The sequence below is a fragment of the Anarrhichthys ocellatus genome, unplaced genomic scaffold (assembly GCF_004355925.1).
Source record: "Anarrhichthys ocellatus isolate YVR2014 unplaced genomic scaffold, GSC_Weel_1.0 scaffold649, whole genome shotgun sequence".
Taxonomy (NCBI): domain Eukaryota; kingdom Metazoa; phylum Chordata; class Actinopteri; order Perciformes; family Anarhichadidae; genus Anarrhichthys; species Anarrhichthys ocellatus.
Window position 1 is genome coordinate 1 of NW_022280623.1, and position 23,589 is coordinate 23,589.

A 23,589-nucleotide genomic window follows, 5' to 3' on the forward strand; every position below is an offset into this window, starting at 1 on the left:
CAGAAGGTGGCGCTATAAATAAAGGATGGGGACCACTATGGTGCTCTTTGGTTGCGTTCGGCCTGACAGAGCATAGACATGACTTTTTGCGTACTCTTGTGTGCCAGCGAGTGAACCTTTTGGGCAGTGCAGATTTTTACTGCGCATGTGTTTTACCCCAATCATATGACGCGTGACGTCTCCTTTGTAAAGGTAGTACTCAAACCGTGGGTGGAGATACTCAGATGGAGGCGGTATGTTCGAATGAGCCTGCATGTGACACAAGAAGTTATCGCATGTTTTCTGCAGCCCATAAAAAAACAGACTGGGGTGTCTTATTTCAGTTTGTGAGTTGGTTGACACTCAAGATACCCAGTTCTATGTGCACAAGCACTGAAAAAGTGACTTTTTCACGGTATGTCCCCTTCAATAAGTCTACTGGTTTAGGTAAAATAACATCGGCTCAATCTATTGTTCCAAAAATAAGGCCTTGGGAATGAGACGGCAATGACCTAAGTAGCGAATGGGCAACAGTGTGGGATGGACAGCTGGTCGCAGCTGAATTATAACTGGCACTACATGTGTGACACCACCCACAGACTCATCGTCTGCTCTCCTTCATTTCATGGCCTGGAACTGTCCAGCCTGCATGATAGTTCACCAGATACGTTTTATATTATAACATAAATTGTATTTGGTCAACTATCATGTAAAACACAACTATGTCATCAAGTGTTCAGTGGTAAACTTTATTTACTGATACGACTATTACAACAGTGACTATCTCTAATAGTAATATGTTTTGCGTCATTGTGAAACAAGTAAATCTACTTTCTGCTCAGTAAATACATTTGAATAACTTGGTTATCTCAGGAGCTAATTCAGCACAGACGATGATAGATGATGACAACGTCCCTTCATTCAATCCTAATTAGTGTTAATAAGATTTCACATAACTGAGTGACCTGATGAGCGCACGCAGTATATACAGAAAGTTCTAATACAGACAAATTATTCCTCTTTGGCATCGAGTCTATATCAGCTGAGACGAGTTGAAATGAAAACGGTGTCAAGCTGTTCAGCCACAGAAGGTGTGAAAATCCCAAATAAAATGGATCAATAATGTTGTTTTTTGTTGTTGTTTGCCTTTTAAAATGGCATATGTAGCTGCCCCATGTGGATTTATCTCCCTGGATTTATGAGAATGCCTTGTTGTTTTTGTTCTGCTGCTCTTCTTCATCATGACAGATGAAAAAGCAAAACAAAACAAAAATTGCTGTGACACAACAATCCTACTTTAATGATTAAAAAATATATATATTCTGTAATTAACGCTGTTAGGTGAGCTGTGTGCTTTTGCATATTAACACTAAACATTTACAGTAACTGAAAAAAATGATGTGTTATTTGTCACGTCTGCTCCCTCGTGCAGAGAAGAAGACACCAGTGTGTACATGACAAGAAGAGGCACACTAGGACATTTGGAAAATGGGACACTGCAGGATGAGATCACTGAGTACATACTGGTTTTCTTTTAGGAATATCAGGGGCCTGAAGCATTCCTGTAAAAGCCTCACCAAACACCGACGTTTCTCAACTGATTGTTGAAAAGGGGGCACCGATTTCATTATCTACATGTCAAATGTAAATCAAAGTCTGACAGGATGCTCCACTTACCTCACAGAAGACTGATGCGCTAAATAACTTCACTTTCACTTCATTAGGTCGCAGTAGAAATCCGTAACTATACGTCCCAAAGCGTCCAGCTGCAGCCCATTTATACCCGACTCATCTCCGCCTCTTGACCACCTGTCTGACCGACGCTACCCTCCATCCCACCTTGGGTCTTGATGCTGACGGCGCTGCCTCTGCACGCCCAGTGGGCGGTTTCCTAGCAGCTTTTTAGTTGTGTTTTATAATGTAGAATATTAGCATTTGTCAGATACATTAGGTCCCTGTTTTGGGGATTATATAACTTGGTTATATCTCAGTTTAATTTACGTAATTTTCCACAAATATGTCCAGTTTGCCTAAAGAACAAGATATTAAAGCACTTTGTCAAACTAATAGAGGATTTAATGCTCTGACCTTAGTGTTATAATTTGAGGCAGAGGATTAGGAGATGGTTTAATTACAACGTGTGCACACCGCAGGAAAGTGCACCATTAATACTCTTTGTGGCATTTGCCACACTGAAAATAGATTAAATAGTGGAGTAACCCCGTCTATTTAACAGCATAAACAATCAGCAGGAAAGGTTTTCCCAAATCCTCTTAACTCATGGTGCCATCAAATGTAACAGGTCATAACAACGCACCTTTGTATTTAATGAGGGGCACCATCCCCGAGCAGATATAAGCTATGCAGAAACAATGATGACTATATGCAGATAAAATGATAATGAAAGTGTCGATCGGACATAGTTCCTCAAATATATATTTGAATACGCCTATAGCTAGAGGTCATGGCTGGAAACATGTTTAAACTGTAAATCTTTCATATATTATTTGACATAGGTTAATTTCATACATTATGAATATTTTTTTTACGGTAGGATACATTTTATTTTCTCGATTTACATGAAAAAGGGCAGATAACTGTTTTAATAAAACAATTATTTGTGGACATAAAATATTCAAATATAACCTCCTTTTACACACACACAGCCTTTTCCTGGTCTTGACCTCGATATCGTACACTGTCTGAACCTAAAAGCAACACTCTTTGTATCTGTCCTTTTTTGCTATTTTTCTTAACCCCTTTATTTTTTGTTTATTTATTGTGCTGTGGATATTGTTTTTACGACACTTCCAGGTGTACCTGAAGGCAACAGTCCGCGCCCGTGCCCTCTGCTGCACATGGCGGGTACTACCACCGTCCCCGTTGTCAAGGAGCTGCGTCTGCGGTTGCTATCATGGAGGGGCGACTGTACACAGACAGACTCAGGTGAAGCAGCTAGAAAAGTCACAACTTCGCGGTGTTATGTCTGACTTCTTTTAAACGTTTGAACGGATCGGAGCTTTGGCGTGAGCTCAAAGGAAGGACCCGCCGAGCCACGCTCGGGTTAGCAGCTCTGCAGGAAGCTGGACCTGCATGTCTGTCCGGTGTCAACCAGGATCTGCAGCCTCGGAGGATGCAAGATGTTCAGGGCACCTTCTACTACCACTCGTATCCTCCTCACGTCACGTTGTTTACCCCGTAGAGCTGTTTTAGAAACGTGTATTGTAGTTACACCTGTGTTAATGTAGAGAAACTAAGTGAAAGTATCAATATCACAGTGTAGAAATACTATGTTACAAGTGACGGTAAAAGTAATACTTTTACAAATGTATTAAAGCTAGCATCGATAACTAGCCTACTCAAAGTACCAAGAGTAAATGCTTAGTATGCAGAATGGTCTTTTTCATCATGACGTATATAATATTAGGCTATTAGATTATAACTGTTGATGCATTAATGTGTACGTTACAGTAATGTTCCAGTAAAGGTGGGGCTTATTTACTGCCTGGGAGCTTGTGAATTTCACTATGGGATGGGATGTCTTTATCTATAATAATACATCATCATTTATTTGTTGATTATATTTTTTGGTATTAGTTATCTGAATCTGGAAAGTGGCTTGTAAATCAAATCAATGCAGTAGATTACAAAGTAGGCAACAATATTTCCCTTTGAAATGTAGTGGAGTAGAAGTATAGCATAAGATGGAAATACTAAGACATGTAAGTGTGCTGTGGACCAGCCTGTATGCTTCATGAGAACACAAAGTGAATCAGTGTTCATGCTCTCAGGTCATAGGTTAACGTTACATGGAGGTGACACACATCTACTCTCTGCTGTTTAATAAACGCTCTCCTTAGCTGCTCACTTCCAGAAATTCCCGGCAGGGAGCCGATGGAGGCCTCCAAGATGAGAGACGACTTTTGGTTGAAGAGCAAAAGTTGTGCAGATCCCGAGCCCGCAGGTTCTCCCTGGAAACCACCCGTCGCAGGAGGTCAGTTCAAGTGTTAATCATGCATTGTTGTTTTTATTGTTTGAGTCATCTCAGTCTGCAGCCTGAACCTGCCCAGAGCGCCAGCTCTTTGTAAATCAGAAGTCTTCCATCACTTGCTGGAAGCAGATACTGCTCTGCTGGTGTTCTGCACCTCCTGAACAGCAGCGTATGGTTCTGTCCTGGGCTTAGCTCCTTTCAGGGACGGGTGGTGTTGACAGGATTTTGCAGTCTAGACCTGGAAATAGATCTGTTGGCCCAGAGGGTGACTGTGACTGATGCGTCACCTCTCTGACAACTAAAGCTGCTCAAGTCCCTTACAGGTATAAATAACGTCTACATTTGGGTGTATCAGCAGGAGCTACAAGTGACTGTTGCTGTTTTTAAGCTAAGAGCTATAGAAAGAGTAGGTTTATGCAAGGATAGACGTGGGTGGAGGTCAGATTTATCATGTAATATCTGAGACAGATTTTGGTTTTACAGAGGCAGGTGATCATTATTCCTTAAATATAATGTGCATAAATCATTTAAGAACATAAAACATGTCTGTAAAAGAAACCTTTTTGTTATATATTCGTTCTCACCTTAGAGAACAATGTCCAACAGAAATCTGTCATCATGCACTGATCAAACCTTCAGAGTTTATTAATCGATATGAAATGCAATATAACATTCAGCACACTGATGCGGGAAACCAAAATACTGCCCGAGTACATTAATGCTTTTGTACAATTGTATGTATTTTTCAGTAGTATCACATAAGCAGAAACAAAAACCTTAACTTTAAATTGAAGATGAATTCTTGCACCACACCGACGAAACTGTTTCTATTGTGAAGTAAAGGCGATATGTCACTGCTTCCTTTCATGCCAATGTAAAGAAGGAGTACTTTGGTATATTACTCATATTTAAATTATAAGGAATAAAGTAACACCTCTTCAATGTGCATGATTGTGTTTACCTTATCAGTTTCAAATTTAATGCCTTTATATAAAATGTTGGAGCCCAAACTTTAATGCATTTATAAATAAAGGAAATATAAGATAATAAAGAATCAGTTTGTTTTAATAGAAAAGGAATGCGTCGTCTAAATTTTTAATTTTTTTATTGTGGTTCTCGACGCTGTTTATAAATGTACACTGCTCTTGTTGACGGTGATTGCCATTTTTGCCCATTTAAAAAAAAAAAACCCATTAATGCTGAACTTGATTGACCCGATATATCTGTGAGCCCAGTCTTGAGTGGAAGCTTTAATTTATTGATGACTGTGTTGAAATATAGCTCGATGAGCGGACTCGGGTTTCTGTATCTAAAACGTGGCCGGTCTGCATTTAATCCGTTGCGATGTCTCTCTCGTGGCTCAGGGCTCTGGAGGAAAGACAGAAGCAGCGGGACGTACAGGAGCAGCAGCTGATAGAGAACATCCTGAAGCAACGCAGACAGCGAGTACAGGATGCAACCGAGCGCTTCCAAAGAGCCCATTTACCCCCCTCTCAGAGACGCAGACAATGTTAGTGACCTCTCTAACATGTGCCTCCTAGAACCGAGACGTTATACACACTGACAGTCGTAACACTTTTCACTTTGTTTCTATGCTTTCCTTTGTGGTGTTCTAGCTTTTAGAAGAAACGTCCCAAATATTGAAGATGCGCTCAATCAAATTCGAGGCTCCTCGAGTTCATTCACCCAGCGGTCCTCTTTCTTGTCCGGCAACTTTAACATTAGCAGGTAACAAAAAATAAATCCTGATCCATGTGTCCTACATCTTCATAACTTTTTTTGATTTGATTTGTGTAATAATCTTTTTTTTAATGGCGGCAGCAGTGACACGTGTTCATATTGTTCTGTTTTCTGTTGAAGAAGCTGCACTCCCTCTCCTAAGCCGCCCACAATTTCTAAACCCTCTCACCGCCAGGCGCTCTCTGCTGTGGAGGCCTACACCAAACTGCTCCAGGAGCAGAGCCTGACCTGCTTCAAGAGCAGTCCACAAAGTGAAAAGACACAAGAGAAGCAACACAACAGTCCTCAGGTATGCTGGTTGTTTCATTTCAATGTGCAGGAAACAAAGTGTTATTTCACCCCTGGTTGTTTTTTTAAGGTATTGGAATTTATATTAAAAAAAAGTTATTGATGTCATTTCTTCCCTCCCCTGCTTTGTCTCTAACACACATACCTCACTCTTTTCATATTGTACGTATGAAATGGACATGCACTCAGAGTTTAACTTAACCCTCTTGGCAGCTCACCATAACAAAAAAAGATTTTTCATTTTACCTGATTTAATAAAGTTTAAATTGAACAAATACTGTACGTCAATGGAGCGACCGTTGTCTGCTGCTAAAAGATCTCTTAGAAGAGTCTCTTGCTGTAATCAGACTACAATTCATCAAGACGTCTTTGTTATTGATGATGTTAAACCAGAGCCAACGTAAAATATTACTGGTATGTAAAAACTACACGGACAACAAAATAGATGTAAATGTTGATCAAAATCTTATTCCCTTCTGCTCATAATAAAACAAGTAAACAACTCAAAAGCTGACACTGTCAGGTCCATTCTCCATCCATTGTGTGCGGTCCCTTTAAGAGTTAGGATTTGGGAGTGACGCGGATATGAAAGCTAGTTTATTCGTCTTTCCTTTTCAAGCAGGAAAATTATTTCTCTCTCTTTATTTGAGAAAAGTTCATATTTGTGTTGTCAAATTTCACTATGACCCTCAAATTCTGTCTCTTGTGTTATCATATACTGAATGCAAGTAAAACTACAGAGCAAAATCACACTCTGATTGAACCAATCTATGAACTGTCTGAAACAATGGATATCCACGGCCCCAAATGGGCCCCAAAAAAAATTGCGTCTACCAACGGGGGACTTCGCTCTTGTACACCGTCATCTGCTGGCCCATGATCGTGTCGGCGTCAAAGTTGATGACGCCTTCCCGGACCTGGAGTCGGTCCTCACCTGTCCGAGCGCCGGTAGCTGCTCCGACTGGCTCAGGTCGAGCAGGAAGTCCGGAGATCCCTCCAGCACCGTCGTCTCCCCGTCAGTCAGCACCAGCTTCCTGTCGGTGTCGCAACAGATGTCGAGTACCGGTATCTCCGATGATGGATCGAAGTTGGGACAGGTGGTGTCCATGATCACAGAGGGCTCATTCTCATCCTTGATGAACTTAAACGCTCCGGTGGTCGAGGAGAGGCTTAAACTCCTGCCTGGCAAACTTTCGGATGCGGCCACGTTCGTCCTCTGGACTTTTGCAAAATCCTCCCACAGCACGCCGTCACACTTCATATATTCACCGCCACCGCGGTCGTAAAACTGTTTTACAGCGGGTGAAGCATCGAGCATGGGGCAGTCTTTGAAAACTGTGTCGTCGCTGCTCGAATTCAAACCGCGGAACGGCGCGGAACGCGCCGACGTTTCCAAAATTATGCGCGGTGGAGGACATGCAAGTCGGAGACTGTGGCTCGTTAGATACTTTAGCATTAATGAAGCCGGATCCAATCAAGCCACTTACTCTCGCGTCGGTGGAATCGGCGCTCGAGGTGCTGGTGGTGCTCATCCTTCCGTTTATTTTATTTTCCATTTTCTGAACCGCCAAGTGCGCAGCAGAGATTGGAGTGCGCCTGATGGTTGGACGCTGTGTGATAAACTGCTGCTCAGAGTCTTTCCTGTAATCCTCCTCCCCGTCGACAAAAGGCTGTGACCACGTCTCTCTTTCACATGGGAGCCTGTACCGTCCAGGAAAGCGAAGTTTTTTTAGCCTGCGCGTTTATGGTAAGGGTTTAAAAGTGCGCAATTATGAACACTTTCAAAAAGTAAACGTGGCATGTTTAAGTAAATTACAAGTTGTTCTGATTGTGGGTGTCGTGTTTCAAATCGGAGTGGGTGTTCTTTTCCCTTTTCACAGATTTCCTCAGCCAATCCAATCCTCAGCCAAGATGTCAGGTAAAGAATCAATAAATGCAGAGCCCTCTACAGATGTATGGAGTCACATCAGTCCTACAGTAAAATAGCGAGCCAATGAGGAGAGGAGATCACTTCAATGCCAAGGCCTTTAGTCTCCACCCATACTGTTCATGACTGAGTTACAACATGACGACATTTCTGGCCAAATTACCAAATATTGGAGACTAGTTTGCTTTTGAAAGATGACACCACAATGCTTTCACTAAATTAATAATTATTCCAAAAACGCCTTAGTCATGCTTACCAGCCATGCTGAGGGTCAATACCCAATATTATGTTGTCATTATTAGTATATATATATATATATATATATATATATATATATATATATATTTCCTTCTTATGGATGAGTAATATCTCTTTCAGCCATGAGCATAGGGTTTGTGTGTAACAAAAAAACAGATGGAAGAATCAGAGGACAAAATCCTTTCCATTCCATCTTCAATCTAAGTGGCAGCGAGCTGTTCAATTAGGCCTCAGTTAAGTCAATGGAGAGTAATACGGTCAATGACAATAGGAATTTAATTCTTAAGACCGATCATTCTTAATGTTTCCACTTCAGATATTTTCCATTTGGCACATTTGCACCTTTTTAAAGTTGCTTCTAAAGTTCTCAGTTCAAGAGTTTTTTTTGTTTGTTTTTTTGGTGCACGTGAACAGACTTTGATAAAGTGAAGACTGTACATCTTCTGTATTGTGATCCTCTACATTGGCCCTCTAACTGCCTTTGTACTCATCTCATTTATATTTCTGTTATCTCGGCTGGATAACAGAGACGGCTTTTACTATTGGATTTAATCAGCTGAGTGTGGCTGTTGCTGATTCATGCACCTATGATGCACACATAGGCCTTGGCCCTGATTCCGACCCACGTCACTCATCCCGACAGTATCAGAGGGGATTCTCATGCTGAGGCCTGACATAACTCTGGGATAGCTGTTTCACATTCAAATCTACAAGATGTGTTCTTTAAATGCTGTAATGGCTTCTAATCTGTTAATGTGACGCTCATGGTGACCACCACACTTACATTCTTCTGCAACCACCATCTTCTGGTACGTTTTTAATCACATTTCTATTATTGCAGACACTTAATGGCAAATGCATTGTTGTGGCCCCACAATGTTCATCTTATAGGCAGTATGTGTGGGGTTATTTTTATCAGTGTTGCTGTTGTGCCTTAGTTTTCCTCGGTATAAATGCTTCACAGTATCTGTTCAGGGACTTGAATGTGGTTTTAGCATTTACACTCCTGGCCGGAGCTGTTTGTCTACCTGACCGGTCAGACTGTTCTCAGACATTTGTCTCACTTCACAGGAAGGGAGAGAGCGAGAGAGAGAGAGAGAGAGAGCGAGAGAGAGAGCGAGAGAGCCCGGCACCGTCTGCTGCAATGTTTTTTAAAAACCCATAAAGCTCTGTATTCCATGACGTGAAGATAATCAACACATTTTTATTATATTATGGTTAAGTGATCAATATTCTAATAAAACGCACATTAAAAAAATCTAAAAGTTCATGTCCTGTTTGACAAAATGTAAACCATAGTCCTGTTGATTGATTTTTAAGGTACCGCCTATAACATGAGGGCAGTAATTATCAATAAGCCTTCATTTATTTGTATGTTACGTCTGACTTATGAACCTGACACATCCAAACATATGTTTCTTTTTTATGTGTATTTATTTGAATTGCTTTTCTACTCCAGATGGAAAAGGATGGCCTCAACATCAAACCACATACGCAGCTGGTATCCGGCAGCCCCAACTTATGTTAGCAGTCATTCGTGCATATTTGTGTAGCAAGATTTTTAAAAAATCCATTAGTGCCACTATGTGATTAACTGAACAGACACAGGGACAAAGAGAATTCGATAAGTTCCCTTCTCAAAGGTAGATACATTTACACTTGGGGTGAAAAAAATCAAAGATTTCAACCATTTTCTTATTTGAAATAAAAAATATCCATTTTCATCAGTTGTTTGTGTCCAAAAATATGTCTGTGGCTAATGTCCCTTTGACTGAAATGCCTCATTAATGTGCAGCGTGTCATGTAAATACATCTCTAATCTTTTTTAAACGTTTTTAAGACATAGCCAGCTCATTCTGCTTCTCTTCTCTCTGCCGAACATACATGACTTCTCCCAGTTGGCTGATGAGCTTGGCCAGCATCTCCGTGTCGTGGTTCGCCCTTTCCAGCAGCTCGTAGCGGAGACTGGAGATGTCCTGTTTGATCTCCTTCAGTTCACCTGTTTGACAGTAAGTGTCAACAAAAAAACATGTTTCGTAGTTCTGTGATCCGGACAAGAAGAAGCACTTTATCCAGAAAATCTGTTGAACTCACCTTCATTTATTTCATCATTGTCTCGATCTCTCTGTGCTTTTAGGATGTATCTTTTGATGAGGCGATTCATTATAGTCTGTGATTAGAAACAGAGGATTTCAGTCTTAAATGTAAAAAACAGCTGCCAACTTGTTTAATGAGCATGTTTGATTATTCAATATGTTTTTGACTGATTTTATACAGCAACTCTGTTTTTAGTACCTAAAAGTGTCCTCTAGATATACTCTGTCTAAGACTCAACAGCTCAGTTATTAACAGGTTACTCATCATTAGGGAAACATTGCTTTACTTGGTGACGGGTTGGACAAAGCGATGCTTCCACACTCAGATCTTCCTGTTGCCTCAGCTAACATTGGAAACAACAACAAAAAAACGAAGAAGAAGCACCTTTAAATCATGTTTTCAAGGAACACTCTCACACCTGCAACTTCTAAATGTGACACAAGAGGGCCTTGTAGATCTTTTACCAGACGAATTACATATTACAGCCATTCATTTCCATCCACCAAAAAGGATTTTGGTCTTTTCATTGCTTGAATTATCATCTGTGTCAGGAGCGGATGCCTCACCTTGTTAAGCTCCATCTCATCATTTGAATTATCTTGGCTTTTGCCTTTAGGTACATCCCAGAGACATTCCTTTATCCCCAGCAAGAGGGAAAGGACAGACGTGGGGCTGGGTACCAGGTTGAAGGGGACAGGCAGTGTCCCACCGTGCTCGAAGTACGAGAACCAGAGCTTTGCTCTGGCAAACTTCCACTCAACATCAGAGTCATCCTGCACCCGCAGAGAGGAAACGGCAAGAACGGGGTAAGAGCCAGGGGAAACATTTGTCGAGCAACAGGAAGTTTTGCAGATTGCATTTCTATTGTGCAACATCCATCATCTCATTTACACTTAATCATTAAATGTGCAATACTACTGTGTAAGCCAAATACGGCACGCACACAAAACTGAACTGAAACGTGAAACTTTGGCATAAATCAGCAGTAAATCATAACATCTGTTGACATTTTCTGTCAAATTAAATTCAAATTAGTATGGTCCTACAACAAAATGGTCATTATCATTACGACTAGTGTTCGAGTCACAAAAATGAATACTTATTTATGGATTGTTAAGACGTACCTCTATTTCCTGGAAGGAGCTGTTAAACATGGCAATAAGCATATTGAGCAAGACGATCACCATGATGATGTTGTACACCCCATACAGAACATAGCCTACATTCTCAATGAACTTATGGTCAATGTTAATGACCACTGATTTCACTTCCGACAAGCCGAAGATGGCCCAAAACAACGTTTTAAAACTCTCTTCAAGCCTAGAGGAATAGAGAAAAGGGAATTAAATATGTGTAGTGCAACATTATAATTCGACACAGATTGTATCCAAAGGCAGGATTGTAAAACATTTCGAACATTTTCAAAGCTTTTTTCAGGCAACACTCACGTTGTGAAGGCATCGTTGTGCTTGGCTCCGAGGTAGTACGAGTACAGATTGAACATTCCCACCATGAAAGCCACGAAAACCGTTACGAAAATCACCATGAACTTAAAGATGTCTTTTACTGTTCTTCCCAGAGAGATCTGCAATGGCCCGAAGCTCTCATTGGCGGGCAGGATGTATGCAATGCGGGAGAAACTGAGCACAACTGCGATTGCGTAGAGGCCCTCAGAAATAAGCTGCGGGTCTGAGGGCATCCAGTTGATTCGGGCTGAAAATAGACAGATGCTGAATGTGACAGTTTTCATGCTGTGAACTTTCACTCCATTTAGATCACTACCTGCCTATAGAACTCATACAGGGAGTAACATTTAGGCCATGTCCATACTACTCCGTTTTTGCTACGTTTACACTGAGCGGCCACACTACGCCGGAGTTTTGGAGCACCCTAAACGGAGGAGTCTGAAAACTCCCCCGAGGTTGGAGGTGTTTGAGAACTCCGGGGTTGCGTTTGCGTGTGGACGGTCAGATACGGGTGTGCTTAGAAAAAATTATGCCCACACCCGTGTTCGCTACTGGATTGGTTCTTGGCAACCATGACGTCTCCGTCCCTGATTCGTCACACTCACTATCACGTGACCCGTACCCGGAAGAAAACAAACTGGGCTACCAGCGATTCATTTCAACATGGATAACTAATTGCAAGCGTTGCTGCTAGCACAACAGCTACATGATGTTGCTGCTAGCACAACAGCTAGCAGCAGCTAGCAGCTGTTGTACAGTAAAAGTCTGCATTTCTGTGGAGGAAGCAGCTGTTATTGGAGTGATTAGCGAGCGGCGTGACCAGCATCAGCCCTATCGAGCAGCTCGTTGTTTTTAGATTCTAATGAGAAGACCTCACCATCTCTGACCACCTGGCTATCACCTTGGACATAGACATCCCCACCCCCCATGTTGAGCAGAATCGCACCATAACATTCCGGAACATCAAGTCTATCAACATCTCCTCGCTCTCCTCCACCTTGGCTGCCACCGTCTCCGCATCTGCCCCGATTTCGACTGCCTCCCCCACTGCCCTGGTCAAGTACTATAATGATGCACTCTCCTTCTGTCTTGACATCATCGCCCCCAAAAAATCCAAACTCATCTCCTTCACCCACTCCGCCCCCTGGTACACTGACCGACTTCGCCTCCTCAAAGCGCAGGGCCGTCAACTGGAACGTCTTGCCAAAAAAACTGGACTTACTGTTCGCCTGGATGCCTTCAAACTCCACCAACAACAATATAAAGATGCCCTGAACACTGCTCGCTCCTCTCACTACTCCTCCATCATCCAATCTGGCTCCAACAACCCCAAAACGCTTTTCTCCACCATCAACAAACTCCTCAAGCCCATGGACACCATCTCCACCTCCTTCACCACCAGCAAATGCAACTAATTTCTATCCTTCTTCAACGACAAAATCATTGCAATACACAACCAGCTGGCAACCAACAAATCTGAAATACTCATCATCGGCCCTAACTCCCTCACCCGTTCAGCCCAGCCCTTCTCCCTCAACATTGATGGCTCCATCGTCACCCCCTCCACCCAGGTCCGCAACCTCGGTATCATCCTCGACCCCACCCTCTCTTTTCTACCCCACGCCAACCACATCACCAAAACTGCCTTCTTTCACCTCAGGAACATTGCACGCCTCAGACCCTCCCTGTCCTCTGCCACCACCGAAATTCTCATCCATGCCCTCATAACCTCCAGACTCGACTACTGCAACAGCATCCTCTACGGTTCTCCCAACAAAATCATCAACAAACTCCAATATATTCAGAACTCTGCCGCTCCACTGCTCACTTCCACCCGCCGCTATGATCACATCACCCCGGTCCTTCGCAACCTCCACTGGCTCCCGGTCAAATTCAGAATAGACTTCAAAATACTACTCACCACCTACAAAGCCCTAAACAACCTGGCCCCTCCCTACCTTTCAGACCTCCTCCCCCTCCACACCCCAACCCGTTGCCTCAGGTCCGCCGGTGCAAACACTCTGAAGACCATCAGGACCAAGCGCCGGACCTGGGGTGACAGGGCCTTCTCAGCTGCTGCACCTCCCCTCTGGAACTCCCTCCCCATCCACATCCGTGAGGCTTCCTCCCTATCATCATTCAAACAAGCCCTCAAAACCCACCTCTTCAAACTCGCCTTCACCTGCTAACCCCGGCACTCTACCCTCCATTACATGATCCATTCAGCACAGCTTCTCCAGTTATTCTTTTTTTTGTTTGTTTGTTCTGTTTGTCTCTGCCTTGTAAAGCGTCTTTGAGTATCTAGAAAAGCGCTATAGAAAATTGATTTATTATTATTATTATTAAGACATGCTGCACTAACGTTTTACTTCTTCCGTTTGGTAGCCTTGAGAGACCTTAGTCTATAAGTATGTCTTTATGATGCATGAAAAGATGTACGTAGATATATTCTATTCGCGTGTTTAGTATAACCTTTGTGTTGTATTAAATGCTAATCGCGGTTAGCATTTCTCCATTGGCGGTAATGTTAAAATTAGCTTAGAAGCTAGCTAGGCGGACATGATGTTCAGAGCTACTAGTGAGAACAGACATCAACAACACGGAGGAAACGAGTGAGAGACGTGTGTTGACCACATTGATGGACCCATAATCTAGTAAATGTTTACGTGTAAGTGATTTTAAAGTAAATTTGATGTGAGAGAGAGAGAGAGATAGACCTGCAGCGCTGTAACTACTTCTGAAAAATAAAACTTCTAAAACGTCCACGAACTGTGTCTGTTTTGAGTTTATAGAGGGAGATTTTAGAGGAAGATCTTAAGTATCAAATACAACCTTTCATTATTAAAGACTACTTTATTACTCTGTCGTATTTTTTTTTTAACTAAGCAAGCAATCCACTTCCTGTTTACACCGTCACGCGCATGCCCAGTGTACGTTAATGGTCACGTGCTGTCCGCCTTCGAAGGCTGCCGTGTGGATGCAGATCAACTCGAGAATGATGCTGAAACTCCCGTGTGGACGGAGATCGGTTCTATTTGACAACTCTGCATCCCAGTAAAAACGGAGTAATGTGGACAGGGCCTTAGCCTGGGTGTTTTGATGATGAAGTAGCAGGAAAATCAAGTAGTCGGAAAAGGCTGTGATGATAACATACACAACTTGTTGGACAAATTTATACTATGATTTGTTTGTTCACTGCCTAACATTATGGGGTAGAAATAAAAATCAAAAATGGAAGTCTGAATCAAGAGATCCTCTGAAATAAAATGTTTTATATGTATAAAAAAAACAATCTACTGAAACACTACTACTTATAATAACAGTGTATTCTTTGGTAAACACTTACCCAGCTGGAAGTACTGTATCTCAAAGGGCAAGGTCATGTTGAACAGGTCAGTGTAGTGCTTGTCAACATAACACTGAGCAGAATATGCATGCCAGAAAGCCATTAATCTGGCGATGAAAGAGGTCATAAAAATGGCCAAAATACTAAAGTCAAGAAGGTTCCAGGGTTCTGAGATGTATTCCCGGATGTCATGCGTCCAAATATCTTTACATTCTTCCCAGATCTTCCCTGTAGGATTAAACAAAGACAATCACACATTTGGTCTACGGTCACACTGTGATGTGAACACATATAAACATGATTACATGAATTGCTAGTCAAATCACATAGAATTTACTGACGCTGTACACTGGCAAAGCGAGTGTGATAAATGGCTCCAAAGCCTCGCCTGCAGAGATAAGTTAAAGTGTCACCTTGCCATTTTTTTCGTCTTTGGAACGTCTTTACCGGTCTGATTTATTGTGGCACACGTGGGAGGAATACATAATTATCTATGAGGGGCAATTTCCGTGTATGATAGATGTTTGGAGATTTAGAACGCATCAATGACATGTCATATCCTTGACCCTGCGCATACAGCTGAGTGGTTTAATTGTAAAAGTGTGGGAGTGTCAGAAGGATGGGAGAGGAATAAATTACCATTACGAAAAAGATATAGTAATAGCATAGAAAAGGTTTCAACAGCTAGTAGTTGTGAAAGAGTGGGCATGGGATATGGTGTTTGTGTGTGTGTGGAAGGGGTTTTTATGCTCATGACCTATGACCCAGGATATGATGAGAATCTCCATCCAGGTGAAAGAGGTGGTCTTCGTACGAAACAGTTGTGAGGGGTGGTCGTGGGTGGTCATGTTGGGCAGCAGCGATGTTCCCCCGAAACGATCTGCCGCGTTCAGGACCAGCAGGCAAAGAAACATCATGAAGGAGGCTGCATGGGCCACGAACTTCACGAAAGGTCCACACATGAGTTTCCCCAACTGACGGAGAAGTCAGAGAATGGCAAACAGAACAAACGTGATTTTGAGCTGCACTAAATTATTTTACAGCCTCTGACAGCATATCAGCTTTGCACACAGTAAGAGATTCATTCAAAACTTCAGACCAAAACATGAAACGGTCTTCTATAAAGCAGATGGCAGCTGCATAACCAACAGTATCTAAACCAGTCATCCAAATCATGGCTCTGAGAGAGCTTTCAGACATCACGTTACCGGCTTTGTTAAAACTTAATTCCACAAGCTCCACAACAAGCTGACAGACCCCGAAAACAGCCTCGACATATTATTGCCTTATAAAGTTTTAATGGCTAATGTACCTATTTAAACGTCCAGCAGACATGGAGCAACATTTTTAATTTTAGCTCTGTTAAACGTGTTGAAAGTGTTGAATGAATGCAGAACCAAACTATTAAAGGGAAAATATGGGCCCCTTTATGTGGATTTCCAATTAGTGTTGGTGGTGGATGTAGTCAATTGAAGCAATAAATTCCTCAGTGAGTGCTGTATTGACCGAAACTTAAAAAAATATCAATGTCACATGCATATACATGAATATTGACCTCTGCATTTAACCCATCCTAAGCATTCAGGAGCAGTGGGCTGCTGTGAAGTGCCCGGGGAGCAGCTTGGGGTTGAGTGTCTTGCTCAAGGACACTTTGAAATGTGCACAACAGGAGCCGGGGATCGGATAGATAGACAATCCTGTGGTTAAAGGGAGTGTCAAACAAACACAGGACTTTTAATCAGTAGGCCGGTGTTCATGTCCCAAAGTGTTTGTGACCAGTTTTCTGTACTTAGTTTCTGTACTTTTACATAGCTTACAGTCATGTTAAGCCCAGTCATGATGCTTTTCGTAAACCTAACTAATTGGTTTTGTTGCCAAAACCTAAGCATGTGTTTACTGCGACATGGTGCGCTGCGCTACCGTTTGTTAGAAAGTTACGCCAAAAGGGTCTGGCACAGCGTCAGAATGCTACAGGTTTGATTGAGAACTCGTTGGGCTCCATTACATACGGCTGAATATTTCAGTCAACCAAAACAAAGTAGTTCTGTTTTTGTGCGCCCCCTAGCTGCCAAAATAAATCCGAGCTGCGATGGCAGCCTGCAGCTCTTCCTTCCACCAACTAAGTCCCTGTCACGTCAAATAATGGCGCTGGGTGCAGGAAGTACAAAAGAGTCTGCAGCTGCAAACTTCAATTTCTGACTTAATACTGTATAGCACGCAGTAAGGAATTTACTGCTTCTAATCATTTAACATCTACACTGATTAGACAACCACATTAAAGGCGCAGAATTTTCCCCTTTAAGTTGAAACAATGTCCGGCTTTTTTAAGGAACTTACCTTACTCGATGGGGCTATCCAATATATAAAGGACAGAACAGGCAACCCAGCACCTACACCGAGGACAAGAAGGTTTTTAACTGCTGTGGTTTGCTGACGTAGTCCCGATAAGTTTTCGTACCAGATGGAGAGGAGTTGCTGTTGGCAGTTTGGATGTGCCACGAACTTCCCCGTTGACAGTGTGTGTGTGTGTGAGTATGTGAGAGAGAGATGGAGAACAAGGGAGAAGGATTGTTTAAGGACACAAAAGAAAACACAAGGTTAAATCAATTCTAATCCTTACAAAAAAAATGAAAGTGCTTTTCTCACATGCTTACCTTTTTAACTTCATATTTTATTGCAAGTTTTAACCTGATAAGGTTTTGTCTGCCCAAGGTCTCATGACTGTCCCCATTTAAGATGGCATTCACTTCCTCTGTGTTTCGACACAAATCCAGGACTCCCACCACAAAGTCTTTGCACTGCATGGATAGCTTCTTGTAATCATTCTATAACAGACAAAGGCAACATCTCCTTATTCATATACTTTTATGAATCACCAATAGTACAAAAACAAACCTCAAATCCTCTCACAGCAATCTTTTAATCGACATGATGTACAGCTATGGTCACTGTAATTTGAATATTAAACAAGGTACATTGAACTAAGTACCTTGAACTCCTTCTCAATGTTGGCCAGTACTGCGAGCTCGTTGCTCAGCTCCAGAGCCACCATCACTGGGTCTTCATTGGAGAGGGACAGATATGCCGGGCTGGCCAGACATTTATACGCGTTGATGCGGGATTGCGAAAGGCTGAAGGAGTCGCGCCTCTGCTGCTCGCTGCAGGTCCTGCACTGGCAGAAGTAGTCATGGGGCCGCTCCACGTGGGCCCCCTTCATGAGAAGTATATGCACGATTTCATACTCATGGCACTGGGAGGCCAGGATGATTGGAGTGATGTCTTGGGAGAAACGCGTGCCATCCTCGTCGTAGGCAAAGAAGTCATCGTGTGTGTCCGCCTGGCTGGGTCTGTTGGTCAGCCTCTCTCCGTCTGCAAAGGCCTGGTGGCTCAGTATGGCGTCCACTATACGGATGTAGCCTTTACTGATGGCTAACAGCAAGGCATCTCCTATTCTAGAGAGGTCCTTCTTCCTAAGTAGGAGCTTAGTCACCTCTAAATGCTCATTGGCAACCGCCAGCTGCAGTGCATTCTGGCCCATGTAGTTCACGCAGTTGACATCGAGCTCCGGCAGCTCCTCGAGCATTCGCCTCACTTCAGGAGCGTTGCCGTATTCGGCGGCGTCTAAGAAAAGTTCCTCCGTCGTGGAAAGGCAGGAGGAGGATTGAGCGTGATACAGGTAACCGGCTCCCCGAAAGACTTGTCGCCGGGGTTTGGCCCCAAGTTGCCGCAGCATCATGACTCTCCCTTCATTCCTCCACCCAAACACAGGTTAACATACGGCTGAAGACTTTATCTTTGTAAATGTATTCATGTATGCCAAAATACTCAAATGTCACTCTCAAATCCTATTCACACAAATTTCTGGATAAGTAAGATTTACTATTATGTTTTTACTAAGCCAGTGGTCACCAACCTTTTTAAGCCCAAGATCCCTGACCTCTGCCTTGGTGACAGGCAAGATCTACCTATTGAGGCGTTGTGAGAAAAAGACTGTCCAGACTGTACTTACAACGTGAGGCTTTTTATTTGGCCTAATTGTAATTGAATGAAATCAAACACTTTGGTCCAGCTTTCAAATTGATGTGACCAAGAACACACTAAATGACTTAATTTCAGTGCAACATAAAAAGGAAATTATTTGTTAACCGCACACAATATGAACAAGAAAAAACACATTTGCAATGAGCAGGCTGGATGAACTACCAATATTAACTGTTGTATTTATCAACTGAAGTTACAACACAACACTGACAAAATTCTCAGTCAGTGCAACTAATGTAAGTAAGGACACATCTACATTCTGCAACAGTATCTGCACCTCTGCACCGGTGAAGTTATAGTCTCAGTTTACTCGACCGGTGCTCGCTTTCCGCTTTGACATGATCTTAATCAGTGTGAAGTTGCTTTCGCGTTGCCTGTGGAGTCTGTCGATTGTGCACACGTCTCTTCAGTTGCATGCCCGATCGCGATCGACGGGTTGGCGACCACTGTACTAAGCAGACATAACTTTAAAGGGGACATAATGCTTATTTTCTGGTTCAATATTGTCTTTCGGTTTTCTGCTAGAACATGTTTGCATGCTTTTATGTTAAAAATATATATATATTTTTCTCATACTGTCTATCTGAATATACCTGTATACACCAGCTGGCTGAAATGCTCCGTTTCAGCCCCTGTCTCTTTAAGCCCCCCTCCCAAAAAGCCCAATCTGCTCTGATTGGCTTGTGAGAAAAATATGGCTCACATTGGTTAAACTGCTTTGTTGGGAATGCAGTCAAACCTCTTGGCTGTACTTGAGAGAGTATTCTGTCATCACACAAGTACTGTGTGAACGTAAAACTGCGTCTTGAATGCAAACTGTGTGCAATTCACGTCCAGTGGCCAGAGACGGACGTTGTAAGAATTCAGGGCTCACACCAAACTTCATGCCCCAACCTTGGAGAGATGGATTCCCATTCACAGCAGCTATATGCACGATTTAAAAAACATTTTGAAATGATAGAATGCCCTAAAAATCTGCACATCATTTGGGAAAATCATGATGAGCCTCTTTTTTCAAACGCAGGAACCTTCCTCAGGGACTAGGAACCTTTTGTGGAACTCATTGCATCTCGCCCTCAGGGACCAGAGTCCAAATTAAGGCCGATGCTTCAAGTCGTGTACCACTTAATTAATAAAACAGTACTCTAGTATCGATTTAGGACCATGTTAAGATGAGGGAAGAACATCTTTCTTTGTTTGATAACATTAAAAGTAAAGTTAGGCGAATGCAGACAACAATGGGCTGAAGGAAGCTTTTAGTTCCTTTAAAAAGTATGGTCGGCATTTTTTAAAACTTCCATAGAGCTCCTGTAATCAGTTAAATTGATAAAACAAGCTAGTAACCTCCTGACTCTAGCTTAATACTTATGACACGAACATGAAAGTGGTGAGTATTCCTTTAACTCCATTTACTAATGTAAAAGTGGACTACAGTGGGTAGGAAATGCAGTGAGAATCCCACCCAGGCACAAGACCAGGAAAGATGTTGCTAAATAACCATGGACCACGAGCATCGTCCCGTCACTTCATGTCACAAGGTTCAGTACTTTCCACAAACCATTCAACAACTCCAGATCTCTGCTGTTACAGTATGTGGTAAAGACAGTACCACATGTAGTACATGTGCAGTTCCTCCCTGTTTAATTTCCTACGTGGCTGCTTCACGATTCATTGAGTAGTTTATGTAGAGATTAGGCAAAGGATGCTCCATTTTCAAACATCCGCTCCTCTTAGACCTTTCCCCCAAAGCTTGCCTGTAGTACCAAGTGCCGAGGGGAAGTGGAGGAGACAGAAGGTTACATTCTCCCACTATATACGACCACCTGTTATCATGTGACCCACATGTCATATGTCACTGAGCAAACTTAATTTGCTGATTACGACAGTGAGATGCGGTTTAATGCCCGGGAGAAAGCCAGTAAAGCTACCTTGAGCTATAATTGTTTTTGTTAAGATGTTTTTGTTAAAAATGAACCTTCACGCTCAGTTTATTAAAAGCTTGTTATGATGGCAGTGTGACCTCAGAGCAGAAGTCAACTTTACCTGGAGCCTTGAGATGAAAGATGACCATCCGTAGGATGATAAATTATCTCGACCCCCTCATGACCTCCCTGTGACCTGAAGTCATTGCCATTCTCTTCTCTGCTACATTATGCCTGCTACAGAATGGCTTTCTGTCACTCTGCTTGATGTGATGTATTTCTCCAACAGTATGATAAAGCTTCCAAGACGAGTGATTTACCCCAAAACGTTGTGTAATCATTATTTATTCTCATTGTTCTCGATTTGTCTAATCACCTTAATTGCTGAAATACTATTTTAGAGAGCAGATAATCACAACCATAATAACTGTCTGCTAATCCTTCTCCAAGGCTACTGAAGAAATTAATTTTATTTATTTATTTTTTATTTGTATCTCAATTAATTAGTGAACAGAGTGAGAGACGTGTGTTGACCAAATTTATTGACCCATAATAATCGAGTAAACTTTGATTTGTAAGTGTTCATTTTGAAGCAAATTTGATATGTGTGTGTGTGTGTGTGTGAGAGAGAGAGAGAGAGAGAGAGAGATGGCCTGCAGCGTTGTAATTAAGTTTGAAAAGTAAAACTTTGTCTTTTTGAGTGTATAGAGGAAGATTATAGAGGAAGACAAACAATACAATATATTTTCTGTAACTAAGCAACCCTTTTTGGAATTCTATTTTGCAGGTTTTTTAGTGTGGAGAAGTCATGTGACCAAGTGTAGTCATGTGACCACAATTCGGAACATTGTAGTCATTGACATTCTATCGCCTTTGATGATGTCACGGAATGTTTGTCAGAATGAATCGCCATGGTGATGTCACGGAATGTTTGTATTGTATAGGTAGGGAGCTGAAATCCTCTGGGGAACTTAGTTATCATCTGACATCCATCCAGAGAGACCTCTTGTGCGAACAGAGCGACAACTTCTCAAACCACAACACACAACTTAGTTATCATCTGACATCCATCCAGAGAGACTTCTTGTGCGAACAGAGCGACAACTTCTCAAACCACAACACAACTAGTACACGCAAGTACTCAAACAACAATAGAGCATTACCATTGTATAATAATGCAGGACCTGAGAACAGCTCAAATGGACTCTCAAAAACCAATCAACCAGTTGGCGTCAGAAATTGCTGCATTGAAGGAGCAGATGGCAGCCAAAGAGCTCAGTTGGGAGCAGGAGAAACAAAAGATGATGAAGGCTCTCAGGGCAGAGAGAGAGCGTAGGAAGATAGCACAGGCGGGCAACAAAACCAAAGAGATGGTGGAAGTGATCAGCTCTCCGAGTCAAAGTCCAACCCAGGACAGCCCAGCTGAAGAGGTGCAGGTCAAAGAACACCAGCAAACTCTCAGCAGACAGCTGCAGGACCTGACAACAGTCCAACTGGACTCTCAAAAACCAGACAACCAGCTGGTGTCAGAAATTGCTGCCTTGAAGGAGCTGATGGCCGCCAAAGAGCTCGGTTGGGAGCAGGAGAGACAAAAAATTATGAAGGCTCTCAGGGCAGAGAGAGTGCGTAGGAAGATAGCACAGGCGAACAAGAACACCAGAGAGAAGGAGATGGTGGAAGTGATCAGCTCTCCAAGTCAAAGTCCAAACCAGGACAGCCCAGCTGAAGACGTGCAGGCGGACAAGAACGTCACAGAGAAGGACAAAATCATCTATTCTCTTTGTCAAAGTCTGCTTAAAAAGCAGAATGAGATCCAGTTGGTCAACAGCCAGTGGAGCGCCAAGTTCAACCAGGTTGTTGAGTCCTCGACAGAGGTGAACAACACGTTCAGAAAGAACTGTGTGACGAAGGCACATCATGTAATATTTGGCTTGAACAAAAATAATGTGATGGACTTGGATGCAAAGCTGCTTGTAAGAGAGAAGGAGCATGTCACTGCGCTCAAAACCCAGGAAGAGAACTGTGACAAGAAGGTGAGGCAGACCGTCCTGGACCTGGAGAGCTACGCTACGCAGAAAGACAGCGAGCTCATCCGGAGCGAGGTGGAGTGGAAAATAAAACTCACGGCTCTGGAAGATCAGATGAGATGCGAGCTTGCTGCAAAGGAGGAGAGCTTCCAGAGAAAGCAGGAGCTGCAGAGACAGAGCAGAGAGATGGAGGAGGAGTGGCGCAACCAAAAGGAGGAAGAGATCAAGCTCCTGACACAGCAAAACGCTGACCTCCAGGTACATAACCTCAGCCTTCAAGAGCTCGCCCAACAAACTGACAAGGAGAAGGCGCAGTTCAAGAAGGAGGAGAAGAAGGCCAGGAAGGAGGCGGAAAAGATCCTGAAGAAGGACAGGAAGGAGGAGGAAGAGAGGGAGAAGAAGGATAAGAACGAGAACAAGAAGAGAGAAAAGGAGGAATTGAAAAGACAGAAGAAGGAGAGGAAAGAAAATGAGGAAAGAGAAAAGGAGGAAGTGAAAAGACAGAAG

The 23,589-nt window shown here is 42.7% G+C and overlaps 2 protein-coding genes and 1 pseudogene across 3 annotated transcripts; 1 reads left to right on the plus strand and 2 right to left on the minus strand.

Annotated features, from left to right (window-relative positions):
- The first annotated feature begins 6 nt into the window (after positions 1-6).
- On the plus strand, positions 7-6,457 carry LOC116376846 (centrosomal protein of 126 kDa-like). Of its 2 annotated transcripts, none has more exons than XM_031838337.1 (6): positions 7-1,045; positions 2,339-3,147; positions 3,854-3,973; positions 5,335-5,480; positions 5,587-5,698; positions 5,831-6,457. In XM_031838337.1, the coding sequence occupies exons 2-6, from the start codon at positions 3,113-3,115 to the stop codon at positions 6,099-6,101; spliced, it is 684 nt and encodes a 227-aa protein (XP_031694197.1). In that variant the 5' UTR covers positions 7-1,045; positions 2,339-3,112; the 3' UTR covers positions 6,102-6,457. The 2 variants fall into 2 exon arrangements, with proteins under 2 accessions (XP_031694197.1, XP_031694198.1); XM_031838338.1 differs by having other exon boundaries at positions 5,834-6,457.
- Positions 6,458-6,750: 293 nt separating this feature from the next.
- LOC116376848 (uncharacterized) lies at positions 6,751-8,216 on the minus strand (annotated as a pseudogene).
- Positions 8,217-9,367: 1,151 nt separating this feature from the next.
- On the minus strand, positions 9,368-21,589 carry LOC116376847 (short transient receptor potential channel 6-like). Its single transcript, XM_031838339.1, has 11 exons — positions 18,082-21,589; positions 17,747-17,917; positions 17,430-17,594; positions 15,850-16,066; positions 15,093-15,320; positions 11,729-11,993; positions 11,405-11,600; positions 10,847-11,053; positions 10,567-10,623; positions 10,278-10,353; positions 9,368-10,182 (listed from the first exon to the last, which is right to left on the minus strand). Exons 1-11 carry the CDS (start codon positions 18,826-18,828, stop codon positions 10,019-10,021), a joined length of 2,493 nt encoding a protein of 830 aa, XP_031694199.1. The 5' UTR covers positions 18,829-21,589; the 3' UTR covers positions 9,368-10,018.
- Positions 21,590-23,589: the final 2,000 nt, after the last annotated feature.

Bases quoted from the DNA above. Each gene is read 5' to 3' on its own strand.
- LOC116376846 (XM_031838337.1), top strand. From the start codon at position 3,113: ATGCAAGATGTTCAGGGCACCTTCTACTACCACTC. The intron at 3,148-3,853 runs GTATCCTCCTCA...GCTCACTTCCAG, and splicing joins GGCACCTTCTACTACCACTC to AAATTCCCGGCAGGGAGCCG. The intron at 5,699-5,830 runs GTAACAAAAAAT...TTTCTGTTGAAG, and splicing joins GGCAACTTTAACATTAGCAG to AAGCTGCACTCCCTCTCCTA.
- LOC116376847 (XM_031838339.1), bottom strand. From the start codon at position 18,828: ATGATGCTGCGGCAACTTGGGGCCAAACCCCGGCGACAAGTCTTTCGG. The intron at 15,321-15,849 runs GTCATGAGCATA...TTAATCCTACAG, and splicing joins CATCATATCCTGGGTCATAG to GGAAGATCTGGGAAGAATGT. The intron at 11,601-11,728 runs GTGAGTGTTGCC...CTATTCCTCTAG, and splicing joins CACAACGATGCCTTCACAAC to GCTTGAAGAGAGTTTTAAAA.